This window comes from Anomaloglossus baeobatrachus, chromosome 2 (assembly GCF_048569485.1).
Source record: "Anomaloglossus baeobatrachus isolate aAnoBae1 chromosome 2, aAnoBae1.hap1, whole genome shotgun sequence".
Classification (NCBI taxonomy): Eukaryota; Metazoa; Chordata; class Amphibia; order Anura; family Aromobatidae; genus Anomaloglossus; species Anomaloglossus baeobatrachus.
The window spans coordinates 669,013,094-669,027,756 of NC_134354.1; the positions used below are offsets into that span (position 1 = coordinate 669,013,094).

A 14,663-nucleotide genomic window follows, 5' to 3' on the forward strand; every position below is an offset into this window, starting at 1 on the left:
TATTTAATTCCACATTGGTTTAGCTCCTGTGAAGCATCTGAAGGGTTAATACACTTCTTGGTGCAGTTTTTATAATGATGTTAGTTTTGGGTATTTTCTGTCACCTAGACTGCTCAAAGTAACTTTACATATGATGTGGTCCCTAAAAAAATAGTTTTGTAAATTTTGTTGACAAAATGGGAAATTGCTGATGAACTTTGAACCCTTCTCACTTCCTAACCCCCAAAAATTTTGTTTAAAAAATTGCGCTGATGGAAAGTAAACAAGTGGTAAATGTAATTTATTAACTGTTTTGTCTGATATAACTTTGTGGTTTAAGGGCATAAAGATGAAAAGTTTGAAAATTGCAAAATTTTCCAAATTTTCATCAAATTCCCGTTTTTTTCACAAAGAAAAGAAAAAAAATCGTTTTAAGTTTATAACTATCCTGAACTAGAATACGTCACAAAAAAAACAATAGCAGAATCACCGGGATCCGTTAAAGTGTTCTAGAGTTATAACCTGAGAAAGTGATACTGGTCAGAATTGCAAAAATTGGCCTGGTAATTAAGTACAAAATTGACTTCGTCCTTAAGGGGTTAAATCCTTTTTTTCTTTAGAGATAAGCATCTGCCAGACGTTTCCAACAGCGGCTTTCTCCTATTTCCCCAATGAAGACAAGCCAAATGTTAATTTTTAAAGTGAATTTGTGAACCACAGTCTGTGCGAATGTTGACCTAGGATCTAGGATAGTTCTTTCCTTCGCCATGGGTGCATCTTACCTACAACTGATTCTCAGGAACTAGCACATGCGGGAGTGTGGCCCTTACCAGGGTGCAAAACGGCACTGCTGAGCTCCCTCACCAAGATACAGAATAGCACTGCATGCAGGATGTGCCAAAAAAGTTGGGTCTTTGTGTGCCTTCTTTTGCATATGCCTAAAGTGTGACTTCAGCACCCTTGATTGCTCAGGGAGTTCTCCACAGTCAAGTATCTTTCCATGAGGCTCACAAGGTCAATTGCATTCTGGGGCTTTCCCTGTGCAGCTCGGCTTTGCACAGTTTTCAGTAGTGCTTGGAGAATTTGGTCCACTACAACTCTCTTTGCCATTTTTTCCGGAGAGGAGGTCTCAGGCCATTTTTGCACCAGATGTGACAGGTCTAACATCTGGGACCGAGGAGGATTGTCATTTTGGCAGCTCCAGAGCCACATCTGCCATGCTCTAACTGCCAGGAGTATGCCAAACTGTAGCATACAGTACCATAATCTCCGCTTTCCGCTTGTTGTACTTCTTGGTAGAGCAAGGTTATAGTAGACTTTCTTTAGCTCCACAGTAAGGTATGGAGCTAGGACCTCTGCCAATTGTGCTGTGAGCAGTTTCTCCCTGTTTGCCACCCTCTCAAAGACAGTCAGAAAAGCCTTGACATTGTCATCCAGTGTAATTTTCTGCAAGGCTTCCTGTACTGTTCGCCTCATATGAGTACCCTCCCTTTGGCTGGCAAGAGGTGCCATCTCCCTGTCCTGGACAGTTTCTGCCAAGAGAGCCCTCTACTGCTGATGCTACTGTAACTGCTTCTAATATTGCTGCTGCTGTAACTACTGTTGATACTGCTGCGCCAGGAATTTGTTAGTTTCTTGTTGGGTCTGCTGCTCTTGCTGCCATTGTTATGCGGGCTTTACACGAGTCGACCGATCGTGCGATTTCACGATCGATCGTACCCGCCCCCGTCAAATGTGCGTCACGGGCAAATCGCTGCCCGTGTCGCACAAAGTCGTGAAGCCCCCATCACACATATGTGGCGCCCTAGGACCTGGTCGCCACAGCAGCATTGCCCTCCCAAAGGGTTAATGCTGAGCCTGGAGGTAATTGGGAGATCCATTGGCCAGCAGGTTTAACACCCAACACAGTTCTCCCTCCGGCCAGCAGGGGGAGCTCTGAACCTGGAATTCCAGGGAGCCTTCCTCTACCTGACCAGAGGGAGGAAGTGCAGCCAGTCTGTAGGGAGTAGTGGAAGTGAACAGACGCAGAGTGAGCTGTCCTGTGAATCTGGGGCCTAGAGCTGGAGCAGCTTGGCCCAGAGAAGCAGGAATAGCTGAGAGGCAGCAGAGAGACTCAGACATCGGAGTCTGTGGTTGCCAGGGTATAAAATCCGCCCCTGGTAGCCGAGTCCGAAGGGCAGGAGAGCTGCAAGCCCCTGGCCCAGAAACATCCAAGGTACAGCTGCAGCATCAGGGCCCGGTGTGGACTCCAGCGGAGAAGCACCAGAGAGAGGGTCTGCGCAGCCACCTACAGAAAGAAGGGACGTGCCATCGGTCCCAGCAGCAAAGAGGGCCATTGCTGGATTCAGAGAAGCAGGGTCCTATCATCACAAAGCAAAGTACAGGAGTAGGCCTCATACTCAGCTGGCCAGAAAGATCATCCCAAGTACTTCCAGGCCGACCGGATCCCCATCACCACCTGTAACGGTCTCCTAGGACTGGACTGTTCCCAGAGTAAAAGAGGAGAAGGTAAAGAGACTGTTGTTTGTGCCTGGTTCTTTCCTCGCCTGTCGGCCCTGCACCGTGTTAGCCACACAACACCATAGACTTTCACGGGCACCAACTGTATCCCGGGGCATCGCTCCACCTGTGGGGAGCAGTAACATCATAGCTGCCATAACATCACCCCGGAGTTCTCCCATAGCAGCGGCGGCTTAATAGCCGCATACCACAGGTGGCGTCACGAACATTAACTTCAACTCATCAGCCACATATTCAACTGACACCCACCAGGGCCACGGAGCCGGGCCCAGCCACCACTGACTACCACCGGACTAGTCCGGCCCGGCACCGGGTGTCCCCTAGCCCTGGGGTGGGCGAGTCAACATTTGGCGTCACGAACAGGATTTCGTGCCCGGTTCCACCGGGTACTGTGCGCCTGAATAATTGCACTTTAAAGACTGTATTACTGCGTGTTTCACTGTTTGAAAACTGCCGCCGCCATTATCCTCACTGAGCGCAGGAAGAAGGGGGGCGTGCCTGACAAAGAGCGCGAAGGGAGCGCGCCATCAGAGCAGAGCGCTGTTAACCCCGCGCGACCCGGAAGGAAATTTGAAAAGTGAACGGAGCCTGGTAAGGTTCACTAAGGGGGAGGAAGATGTCCGACGCAGAGGGAGGGCAGGTGGCTGCCATAGCCCGAGACGCCGCAGCGCCCGCCGAAGCGATCCCTGTCGCCGTCGCCCCATCCCCCGCTGTAGCGCCGGTAATGCCGATCACCATGCCGTACATACCGGGCGCAGAATGGCTGCCGCAGTATTCCGGGGAGTCCCATACCTTGAGCGACTTCAGAGAAAGCCTGCACAGCTTATTCCGGGTGTATCCGCTGACTGAGAGCCAGAAGGTGGGCATATTAATGGGACAGCTAGCCGGCGCAGCCCAGCGTGAAGTGAAGTCCTGGCCTGATACAGATAAAGGGACAGTAACCCAGATACTGGCCAAGCTAAAGAGTACTTTTGACACCCGCACCGCAGCAGAGATAAAGATGAGATTCTTTGGGTGCAAGCAGCGGCCCACAGACAGCATAAGGGACTATGCCTTAAACCTGCAGGAGGCCCTGAAAGCGGTTAAACAAGTGGACCCAGAGAGTGTACGTGAAGAACACAAACTCCTAACTGAGCAGTTCATAGAGGGGCTCCTGTCAGATGCCCACAGGACCCAGCTGCGTATCATGGTCCTGCAGAACCCTGCTCTGGACTTTGCAAAGTTTAAGGACCAGGCCATCCGGGTACTGAGAGAATCTACACCGAATGACCCAGTGCCCCTCCGGCCTCTTGCTATCACGTACCCCGGGGTGGTGCCTGCAACACGAGCCACTGCAGGGGCTGAGGCGCAGTCCCTGGATAAGGATCCCACTGCAGAGCTCAGACAGCAGTTCCAGGAGCTGACCAAGACTGTAGCTGCCCTTGCCAAGATCGTGCAGTCCCTACAAGTGACCCCATCGCCTGCAAAAATCGAGTTGGCCTCCAGCCCAGATGACGTCCCATGGATGCGACAGAGGAGGGTTCCGCCGACCCGAGGCAGAGACACAGACCGGTATGATTCAACGGGACAACCGATCTGCCGCCGCTGCAGCCAGGTGGGCCACATTGCACGATACTGTCCTTTAAATGGGCCGAGCCTGGGGCCAGGAGCCGACCCCCAGGTGTAAGGAAGCCCGGCTCAACCCCCAGCCGCAGCAAGTATGTGGGAGGACGACCGGTCCTTCCTATTGTGCTGGATGGGATCCCTTTGAATGCCCTCCTGGATACTGGGTCCCAGGTAACGACCATCCCCTATAAACTGTACAAAAGATATTGGGCTGATTCAGACATTGACCATGGCCCAGATGATGATTTAACAATTGTGGCCAGTAATGGTCAGCCCTTACCTCAAATTGGGTATAAAGAAGTAACCATTAAAGTGGGGCGGGTGGAATTGCCATGTCAGGGGATGATAATTGTAGATATTGATCGCAAAGAATCTGACCCGCTGGTAACCATTGGTACAAATGTGATAGAAAATTGTATTGCCGAAGTGATAATTTTGTTGCAGCAGGCGTCTGAAACTGCCAGCTCCGGGCAGCAGCGTGCCCTACAGAGGGAGATCAGAGCCCTGATGAGGAGGCAGCAGGTGGAGCTGGCCGGAGGAGAAATTGGCAGTGTGAGGGTAAGTGACCCCCTACCCATTGCAATACCCCCAAGAAGTGAAATGTTGATATGGTGTCGGGCAGCAATAGGCCTCAAGGGTCAGGATTACCATGCCTTGGTAGAACCGGTGTATTCAGACAGTAGGCCTGGAGTCCTGATAGCCAGAGGGGTAGCAGACGTCCGCAAGGGGAGAGTGCCCATCCGTGTCCTGAATTGTGGGGAGGAGGAAGCCAAATTGCCCCGGTACGCCACTGTAGCAAAACTGTACACTGTCAGCAACAACACCATCAAAGCAGTGGAACCCTTGATCCCGTCCGACCAGGCGGAAGACAAGGGCTCCAAGGGGCAGCTGGAAGACTGGTGCCAAAACTTACATGTGGGCACCGACTCCACCCCCTCACACCAAAAGAATGGGGTTTACCGGGTGGTACAGGAGTACGAGCGGGTCTTCAGCAAACACCCCCTAGATTTTGGGCAGGTGAAAGGGGTTAAACATCAAATCCCCACGGGTGATCATCCTCCCGTTAAAGAGAGATACCGCCCTGTACCCCCCGCACAGTATCAGTGTGCCAAAGAAATGTTACGGGAAATGAAGGAGGCTGGGGTTATCAGAGATAGTTGTAGCCCCTGGGCAGCTCCACTAGTGCTCGTAAAGAAAAAGGATGGTACAATGAGAATGTGTGTAGATTACAGGCAAATTAACCGCATTACACATAAAGATGCTTATCCCCTACCCAGAATAGAGGAGTCACTAACAGCCTTAAAGTCAGCTAACTATTTCTCCACCTTGGATCTCACCAGTGGGTATTGGCAGGTTCCCGTGGCAGAGGCGGACAAGGAGAAGACTGCATTCACGACGCCGATGGGCCTCTGCGAGTTCAACTGCATGCCATTCGGGCTCTGCAACGCCCCAGGGACATTCCAACGGTTGATGGAGTGCTGCTTGGGCCACCACAACTTCGAAACCGTGCTGTTGTACCTGGATGACGTCATAGTCTACTCCAAGACTTATGAAGACCACCTGAAGCACTTAGCAGAAGTGTTCGAGTCTTTGTCAAAATATGGCCTGAAGATCAAGCCGTCCAAATGTCACCTCTTGAAGCCAAAGGTACAGTACCTGGGTCATGTGGTCAGCGCAGAAGGTGTGGCACCTGATCCGGAGAAAGTCACCGTAATCAAGGACTGGCCAAGACCCACCACGGTAAAGGAGGTGCGGCAGTTCCTTGGGCTGGTGGGCTACTACCGAAGGTTCATTGATGGTTTCACCAAGATAGCAGCGCCCCTTCAAGATCTCCTGGTGGGCCAGCCAAAGCAGGCTAAGAAGCAGAGCCCTCCATTTGAATGGAGCAGCCAACTAGAAACCTCCTTTGTCCAGCTGAAAGGGGCTCTCACGGGAGAAGAAATTCTGGCCTACCCTGACTACAGCCAGCCGTTTGTACTGTATACAGACGCCAGCAACGTGGGCCTGGGAGCCGTTTTGTCCCAGGTGCAGGGAGGCAGGGAGAAGGTGATAGCGTACGCCAGTAGGAAGCTTCGGCCCACAGAAAGGAATCCAGAAAATTACAGTTCCTTCAAGCTGGAGTTCCTCGCTATTGTTTGGGCAGTGACTGAACGCTTCAAACACTATCTGGCGTCGGCCAAGTTCACCATCTTCACGGACAACAATCCGTTGACACACCTGGCAACAGCCAAGTTAGGGGCGTTGGAACAGCGATGGATGGCCCGGCTGTCTAACTTTGACTTTACCATCAAGTACCGGGCTGGCAAGAAGAATAACAATGCTGATGCGCTGTCCAGAATGCCTCACTTACCCGAATCTGGAGAAGACCTGGATGAACTCGAAGAGATAGAGTTACCGGCTTTCCATCATCAGGGCGTTTCCCAGTGTGAGCATGCTGTGGGAGTGAAGCGCTCGAGCCAACACGAGGTCCCGGTTAACCCATTACTCCACCATAATTGGGAAGAGACACAGAACGGTGACCCGGCGGTGCGATTGGTCAAAGAAAAGCTAGCACAAGCTGAGACTCATCTTGGTCCAGATGCTCCAGAAGAAGCCCAGCAGTTGTGGAAAGAGAGGGGACGACTGTTCACCTACCAAGGCAAGCTCTGCAAGAGACACGTCAACTGGCGAACAAATGAACTTGTCTGGCAGATCGTGGTTCCGCAGAGGGATGCTCCAATGGTCCTAGCAGCTTATCATGATAACGCAGGCCACTTTGGGTGGAAGAAGTTGGAGGCCCTACTCCGTGATCGGTTCTATTGGGTGCACATGAGAAAGGTGATCGAGAAGTGGTGCCGAGACTGTGGCCCGTGTAACCTGAGGCGGAAGGATGATGCCAGCCAAAGGTCTCCCCTACAGCCAATTGTTACGAAGCAGCCCCTGGAGTTGGTGGCCCTGGACCACGTGAAGTTAACACCAAGCCGGTCAGGCTATGTGTACGCCCTCACAATTGTGGACCATTACTCTCGTTTCCTGGTAGTAGTGCCTGTGAAGGACCAGACAGCCAGAACAGCAGCTAAAGCGTTCCAGGCATCCTTTTGCCGGCCTCACGGTTATCCGGAAAGGGTACTGACCGATCAAGGCCCTGCGTTCGAGGCGGAGGTGTTCCAAGAGTTTTGTAACATGTACGGTTGTAAGAAAATCAGAACAACACCGTACCACCCCCAAACCAATGGACTGTGCGAGAAAATGAACCATGTGGTTATTGATATGCTGAAGACTCTACCTCTGGAAGAAAGGAACCAATGGCCAGAGAAGCTGCCAGATCTGGTCGACCTGTACAACCATATCCCAGTAAATTCGACCAACTGCAGCCCCGCTTACCTGATGCGAGCCAGACCTGGCAGGTTGCCTGTAGACTTTGAGATGGGGACTGTGTCGCCTGAGGCGGTTCAAGAAATAGAGGATTGGGATACAGAACGGCAGCAGCAGTACCGTAAGGTCCAGGAATGCGTAGAGAGGAGCCTGTCTCAAGCCAGAACAAGACAAGAGCAGCAGTACAATCAAACGGCCCCAGCAACTCCCTTAGCACCTGGAGAACAAGTCCTCAAGAAGAAGCGGAGGACGCATAAATTGGATGATCAGTGGGAGAACGAGCCCTACACCATTATCCCCTCCAACTTTGACAACAGTAAGGTGTGCCTCATAAGCAAGGACGAAGGCAAGACTTGTCAAGCAATATCCAGAGACCGCCTGAAGACGTGCCCTGAGCGGTGCAAAGTTCAAAGGGAAGTGGAGGAAGTTCGAGAAGAAGGGGAAGAGATGATACAAACGATCCTCGGCAAATTCCCCAAGACTTGGACCCGCATAAATGGTGCCGTAGTGGTACCGGTCCTGACGTTCCCACAGTTGGTCGAGCCAGAAACAGAACAGGTTCCGGATCCACCCAAAGAACCGTCCGCCCCGACACGCGGTGACACGCCAGCAGTGGAACAGGAGGATCAACCCCCTGTCAGTGGTGAACCTGTCATACCCTTGGCGACTCCTAGACCACATAGGCAATCATCATGCATACCTATTGGGGTTAGGCCTACCGGTAGTGCTGAGATAGGAGACACACTAAGTAGTCAGGGACAAACACCAGAGCTACGCAGGTCTCAACGCAGCACTCGGGGACAACCCCCTCTAAGGTATAGGGAATCAACTATATAAAGAAAGAGTATTTATTAGAATGTAAATAGTTATGTGAAAAGTCTGTAATGTCGTGTACAAAATGTTTTTTTTTTTGTGATTGCGAAAATGGACAATTGGGCCACTGGACTATGGGTGGCCAACACCTAAATTGTTTATAGTTAGCACCAGTGTGCTCAACACCCCTGAAGAAAAACCCGTCCGGCGTGCATAGAGTGGGGTCATCAATGCTCTGACGCACGCCCAGAGCCTACGTTGGGGGTTTGATCGCGGCGGGTCCCCCATGGAGCAGTGTAATGGACACCCGGCAGGGAGCCACACTGGACTCTTATAGTACTGTCTGAAGTTGTAACGTTAAAAATAATGTGCCTCCCATATTGGGATGAAATGTATGACATGTTATGTTTTGTTTCCACAGTCCGGGAGTACTGAATTTAACTAAGGGGGAGTGTGGCGCCCTAGGACCTGGTCGCCACAGCAGCATTGCCCTCCCAAAGGGTTAATGCTGAGCCTGGAGGTAATTGGGAGATCCATTGGCCAGCAGGTTTAACACCCAACACAGTTCTCCCTCCGGCCAGCAGGGGGAGCTCTGAACCTGGAATTCCAGGGAGCCTTCCTCTACCTGACCAGAGGGAGGAAGTGCAGCCAGTCTGTAGGGAGTAGTGGAAGTGAACAGACGCAGAGTGAGCTGTCCTGTGAATCTGGGGCCTAGAGCTGGAGCAGCTTGGCCCAGAGAAGCAGGAATAGCTGAGAGGCAGCAGAGAGACTCAGACATCGGAGTCTGTGGTTGCCAGGGTATAAAATCCGCCCCTGGTAGCCGAGTCCGAAGGGCAGGAGAGCTGCAAGCCCCTGGCCCAGAAACATCCAAGGTACAGCTGCAGCATCAGGGCCCGGTGTGGACTCCAGCGGAGAAGCACCAGAGAGAGGGTCTGCGCAGCCACCTACAGAAAGAAGGGACGTGCCATCGGTCCCAGCAGCAAAGAGGGCCATTGCTGGATTCAGAGAAGCAGGGTCCTATCATCACAAAGCAAAGTACAGGAGTAGGCCTCATACTCAGCTGGCCAGAAAGATCATCCCAAGTACTTCCAGGCCGACCGGATCCCCATCACCACCTGTAACGGTCTCCTAGGACTGGACTGTTCCCAGAGTAAAAGAGGAGAAGGTAAAGAGACTGTTGTTTGTGCCTGGTTCTTTCCTCGCCTGTCGGCCCTGCACCGTGTTAGCCACACAACACCATAGACTTTCACGGGCACCAACTGTATCCCGGGGCATCGCTCCACCTGTGGGGAGCAGTAACATCATAGCTGCCATAACATCACCCCGGAGTTCTCCCATAGCAGCGGCGGCTTAATAGCCGCATACCACAGGTGGCGTCACGAACATTAACTTCAACTCATCAGCCACATATTCAACTGACACCCACCAGGGCCACGGAGCCGGGCCCAGCCACCACTGACTACCACCGGACTAGTCCGGCCCGGCACCGGGTGTCCCCTAGCCCTGGGGTGGGCGAGTCACATACTTACCTGCTGAGCGACCTCGCTGTGGGCGGCGAACATACTCTTCCTGAAGGGGGAGGGACGTCCGGCGTCACAGCGATGTCTAACAGCCGCCGGCCAATAGAAGCGGAGGGGCGGAGATGAGCGGGACGTAAACATCCCGCCCACCTCCTTCCTTCCGCATAGCCGCCGGGAGCCGCGGGACACAGGTAAGCTGTGTTCATCGTTCCCGGGGTATCACACGGAGCAATGTGTGCTGCCCCGGGTACGATGACTGGCGCCATTTTAATTAAACAATTTTTTAAAACTAAGCGACGAGTACACGACTCATGATTTGTGAGCGATACTGCGTCGCTCGGAGGTGTCACACAAGACGACGTCGTGAACGATGCCGGATGTGCGTCACGAAAAGTGTGACCCCGACAATGCATTGCACGACAGATCGTCTCGTGTGAAGCCCGCATTACTGTTGCTGCTAAACCAGTTGTTTAACAAGCTTCTCTAGGCTTTCAGATTCTGTGTGCAATGCTGTAGCTTCCTTTACCCAGGACAATCAGTGTTTAATCTGTAATCACCTGTGTTTGTTGGGTCTTCTGTCCCACAGTCAAACACCAATTGTAGGATCCTAAGGGGTGCTTCACACACAGCGAGCTCGCTGCCGAGATCGCTGCCGAGTCACGTTTTTTGTGACGCATCAGTGACCTCATTAGCGATCTCGCGGTATGTGACACTGAGCAGCGATCTGGCCCCTGCTGCGAGATCGCTGCTCGTTACACACAGCCCTGGTTCGTTTTCTTCAAAGGCGCTCTCCCACTGTGACACACAGATCGCTGTGTGTGACAGCGAGAGAGCGACGAAATGAAGCGAGCAGGGAGCAGGAGCCGGCGTCTGGCAGCTGCGGTAAGCTGTAACCAAGATAAACATCGGGTAACCAAGGTGGTTACCCGATATTTACCTTAGTTACCAGCCTCCGCAGCTCTCACGCTGCCTGTGCAGCCGGCTCCGGCTCTCTGCACATGTAGCTGCATTACACATCGGGTTAATTAACCCGATGTGTACTGTAGCTAGGAGAGCAAGGAGCCAGCGCTAAGCAGTGTGCGCGGCTCCCTGCTCTCTGCACATGTAGCTGCATTACACATCGGCTTAATTAACCCGATGTGTCCTGTAGCTAGGAGAGCAAAGCTAAGCGGTGTGCGCTGGTAACTAATGTAAACATCGGGTAACCATACCCGATGTTTACCTTAGTTACCAGTGTCCGCAGCTTCCAGATGCCGGCTCCGTGCAAGCGCAGCGTCGCTTGCACGTCGCTTGCACGTCGCTGCTGGCTGGGGGCTGGTCACTGGTCGCTGGTGAGATCTGCCTGTTTGACAGCTCACCAGCGACCATGTAGCGATGCAGCAGCGATCCTGACCAGGTCAGATCGCTGGTCGGATCGCTGCTGCATCGCTAAAGTGTGAAGGTACCCTTAGTTAAAGCTAGCTAGGTACACATAATCAATGTGATGCTCTAATAGCCCCTTTACACACTGAGACTTTCAGCGATCCCACCAGCGATTCCAACCTGGCCGGGATCGCTACAAAGTCTCTGGTGAGTCTCTGGTGAGCTGTCAAACAGGCAAACCTGGCCAACGACGCAACAGCGATCCGGACCTGCAGAGCGACCTAGCTAGTCAAACACTGGAAACGAGTGATGTGTCACAATATCTGTCAATCACTATTCTCTGTCAGTCGGTCTCTCCCTCTCGGTCTCTATTCTCTCTCTGTCGGTCCGTCACTATCTCTGTCCCTCTCTCACGTCTGTCGGTCATTTTCCCCTCCTCTCTCATACTCACCGATCCCCGATCCCCGGCGCGGCGCTGCACGGCATTCACACTGCTGCGGCGGCTTTTACTATTTTTAAAAAGCCGGCCGCTCATTAAACAATTTCGTATTCCCTACTTTCCCCGCCCACAGGCGCCTATGATTGGTTGCAGTGAGACACGCCCCCACGCTGAGTGACAGGTGTCTCACTGCACCCAATCACAGCAGCTGGTGGGCGGGTCTATACTGTGCAATGAAATAAATAATAAAATAATTAAAAAAAACGGCGTGCGGTCCCCCCCAATTTTAATACCAGCCAGATAAAGCCATACGGCTGAAGGCTGGTATTCTCAGGATGAGGAGCTCCACGTTATGGGGAGCCCCCCAGCCTAACAATATCAGTCAGCAGCCGCCCAGAATTGCCACATACATTATATGCGACAGTTCTGGGACTGTACCCGGCTCTTCCTGATTTGCCCTGGTGCGTTGGCATTCGGGGTAATAGGGAGTTTTTGGCAGCCCATAGCTGCCAATAAGTCCTAGATTAATCATGTCAGGCGTCTCCCCGAGATACCTTCCATGATTAATCTGTAAATTACAGTAAATAAACACACACAACTGAAAAAATCATTTATTAGAAATAAAAAACACAAACACATTCCCTCATCACCAATTTAATCAGCCCCAAAAAGCCCTCCTTGTCCGGCGTAATCCACGGACCTCCAGCATCGCGATATTGTGACTCGTTTCCAGTGTTTTAAGTCCCCTTTATACACTGAGACTTTGCTACACAGCGGGAAACAAAGGACCAAAGAACGGTCATGAACGATTTGTAGCGATCAGCAACTTCACAGCAGGGGCCAGGTCGCTGATGTGTTTCACACACTGCAATGTCGCTGGGGAGGTCGCTATTACGTCACAAAACCGGTGACGTTACAGCGATGTCGTTTGAGATGTTGCAGTGTGTAAAGCCACCTTAACACTAGGTGTCGCTAGATACACTAATGGAGGGGAAGTGTGATGTTTGAACACTAGATATCGTTAGATACACTAGTGGAGGAGTAGTCAAACAATACTAAGGTCAGGAGCCGGAGAATTCACATCAGTTAGGAGCGAAGAAAGTGGAACCGAAGTAAGGATACAAGCCGGGAGTTCGGAAGCCAGGAGAACACATCAAGTACAAAGGGAGAGAGCAGAGCCGAGGTCAGGATACTGACCGGGGGTCTGGAAGCCAGGAAGGCACTTCAGGTACGAAGGGAGAGAGCAGAGCCAAGGTCAGGAAACAAGCTGAGGGTCTGGGAGTCAGGGAGTCAAGTCATGGAAACAGGCGGAGGAGAGTACTAGGAACAAGGTAGCTGGACAAGATCAAGTAGGTCACTTACGGGAGCCAGCAACAACTGCTGCAACACAGGAACTTTCACGGGCGGTGTTCCGGATGATGTAGCTCCAAAATAAAGCAGAGCAATCACCTGGAACAAGGCTCTAATGAACAGGCCCCTCCCACAGAGCCAAGACCGGGAACAAGCAGAGAATACTAGAAATCCAAGCATCGGCTCTGCAGGAGAGCAAAGCACCACCAATCAGAATCATGACAATCAAGACCTGCAGTGCCAAGGTTTGTTACACCTGTAATTGTTTTACAAAAGTAGTAGAATAAGTTGTGATGAAGTAATGGAGAATAATGCTGAGAACATACAGGTGAAGAGCTAAATAATGTAATACAATTAAAACATAGTAAATAATTAATATAGAAATGTTACATAAGTAGAATGTAAACCTTGCTACTCTGTTACATAGAGCTGCCTACTATTTACAGAGAACTTAACCAAGATTAGGCCAGGACATGAATGACTGTCAGTACTCACATGATCCCTTGCTTAAAGTATCCCTTGAATGACTCTGACTCATATCCTTGTACCTCCCGATGTTGGACTGGGCTACCACCCAAAAAGTCATCCAGTTGAATGGTATATATGGCTGCTGAGCCCTGTTCATCTTGTGATGAGTCATTTCCGATCCAGTAGTGGATGTCATAGAATAAGGAATTGCCAGATTTTCTTGTCTGGAATTTGAAGATGAACAATCAATGATAGTTTCCACGTGTGGCCTTGAGGGTCATAATATTCATTATTCATTAATCATTTTTAAAGTGAGTAGACAGGACGTCGGAGTAGAAAAAAGCTTGGAGGATTCAGTTTCAGCACTGCATTTACTGGATTCTGGGTTCTGGTAATAGCTTTGCTGGCAGCATCCTCTGTTTGCTTACCTTGAGGCTCGCCAGTTGTCTGTACAGACATCCTCCTCGCTTTCTGTTTACATATTGATTATACTGTTCTTACTTCCCTGAGCTACTCAGCATATTGTATAATCTGTTCCTGATGAAGGTTTAAAGGGGTTGTCCAGTTTAAATTCAAACATTTTCAGTCACTCTATTGAACATCCTTCTGTGCTCCGGTTGTTCATCGTTCCTGAGGCAGCACACATCGCTCCGTGTGACACCTCGGGAACAATAAACTGCAGCTTACATGCAGCCGCCGGCAATGCGGAAGGAAGGAGGTGGGCGGGATGTTTATGTCCCGCTCATCTCCGCCCCTCCGATTCTATTGGCCGGCCGCTGTGTGACGTCGCTGTGACGCCGAACGTCCGTCCGCCTTCAGGAAGAGGAAGTTCGCCGACCACAGCGAGGTCGTTTGGAAGGTAAGTACATGTGACGGGGGTTTACGACTTTGTGCGACACAGGCAACAAATTGCCCGTGCCGCACAAGCGATGGGGGCGGGTGCGATCGCAAATGCGATCGCACGACATATCGACACGTGTAAAGCAGGCATTAGAATTTTCACATTGCATGCACTGTGTGAGTATTCATAGGTCTCGGAGCCGGGAACGCTGATCACATGGCGGCGAATATGCGATATGTAGAATCTGACTAGATTATGACGGCCCTGCTCAGAACACTTGCATTGAGCAAGGCCACAAACCTCTGGTTGGATTCTGGCCAGGAGTTGCATATTACATACTCGTGGCCATGTGATTGTCATTCCTGACTCTGAAACTGACAAATCCTCCCAGCACAAGGTGCATGCAATATGA

At 51.4% G+C, this 14,663-nt stretch overlaps 1 protein-coding gene across 3 annotated transcripts in view; it reads right to left on the reverse strand.

The window, feature by feature from the left end:
• AVIL (advillin) overlaps positions 1-14,663 on the reverse strand; it is a 138,578-nt gene that overhangs the window by 66,389 nt on the left and 57,526 nt on the right. For all 3 annotated transcript variants that reach the window (XM_075337113.1, XM_075337111.1, XM_075337110.1), the window contains exon 4: positions 13,438-13,634. In XM_075337113.1, the coding sequence (XP_075193228.1) occupies positions 13,438-13,634 (197 nt within the window). The remainder of the gene's footprint in view (positions 1-13,437; positions 13,635-14,663) is intronic.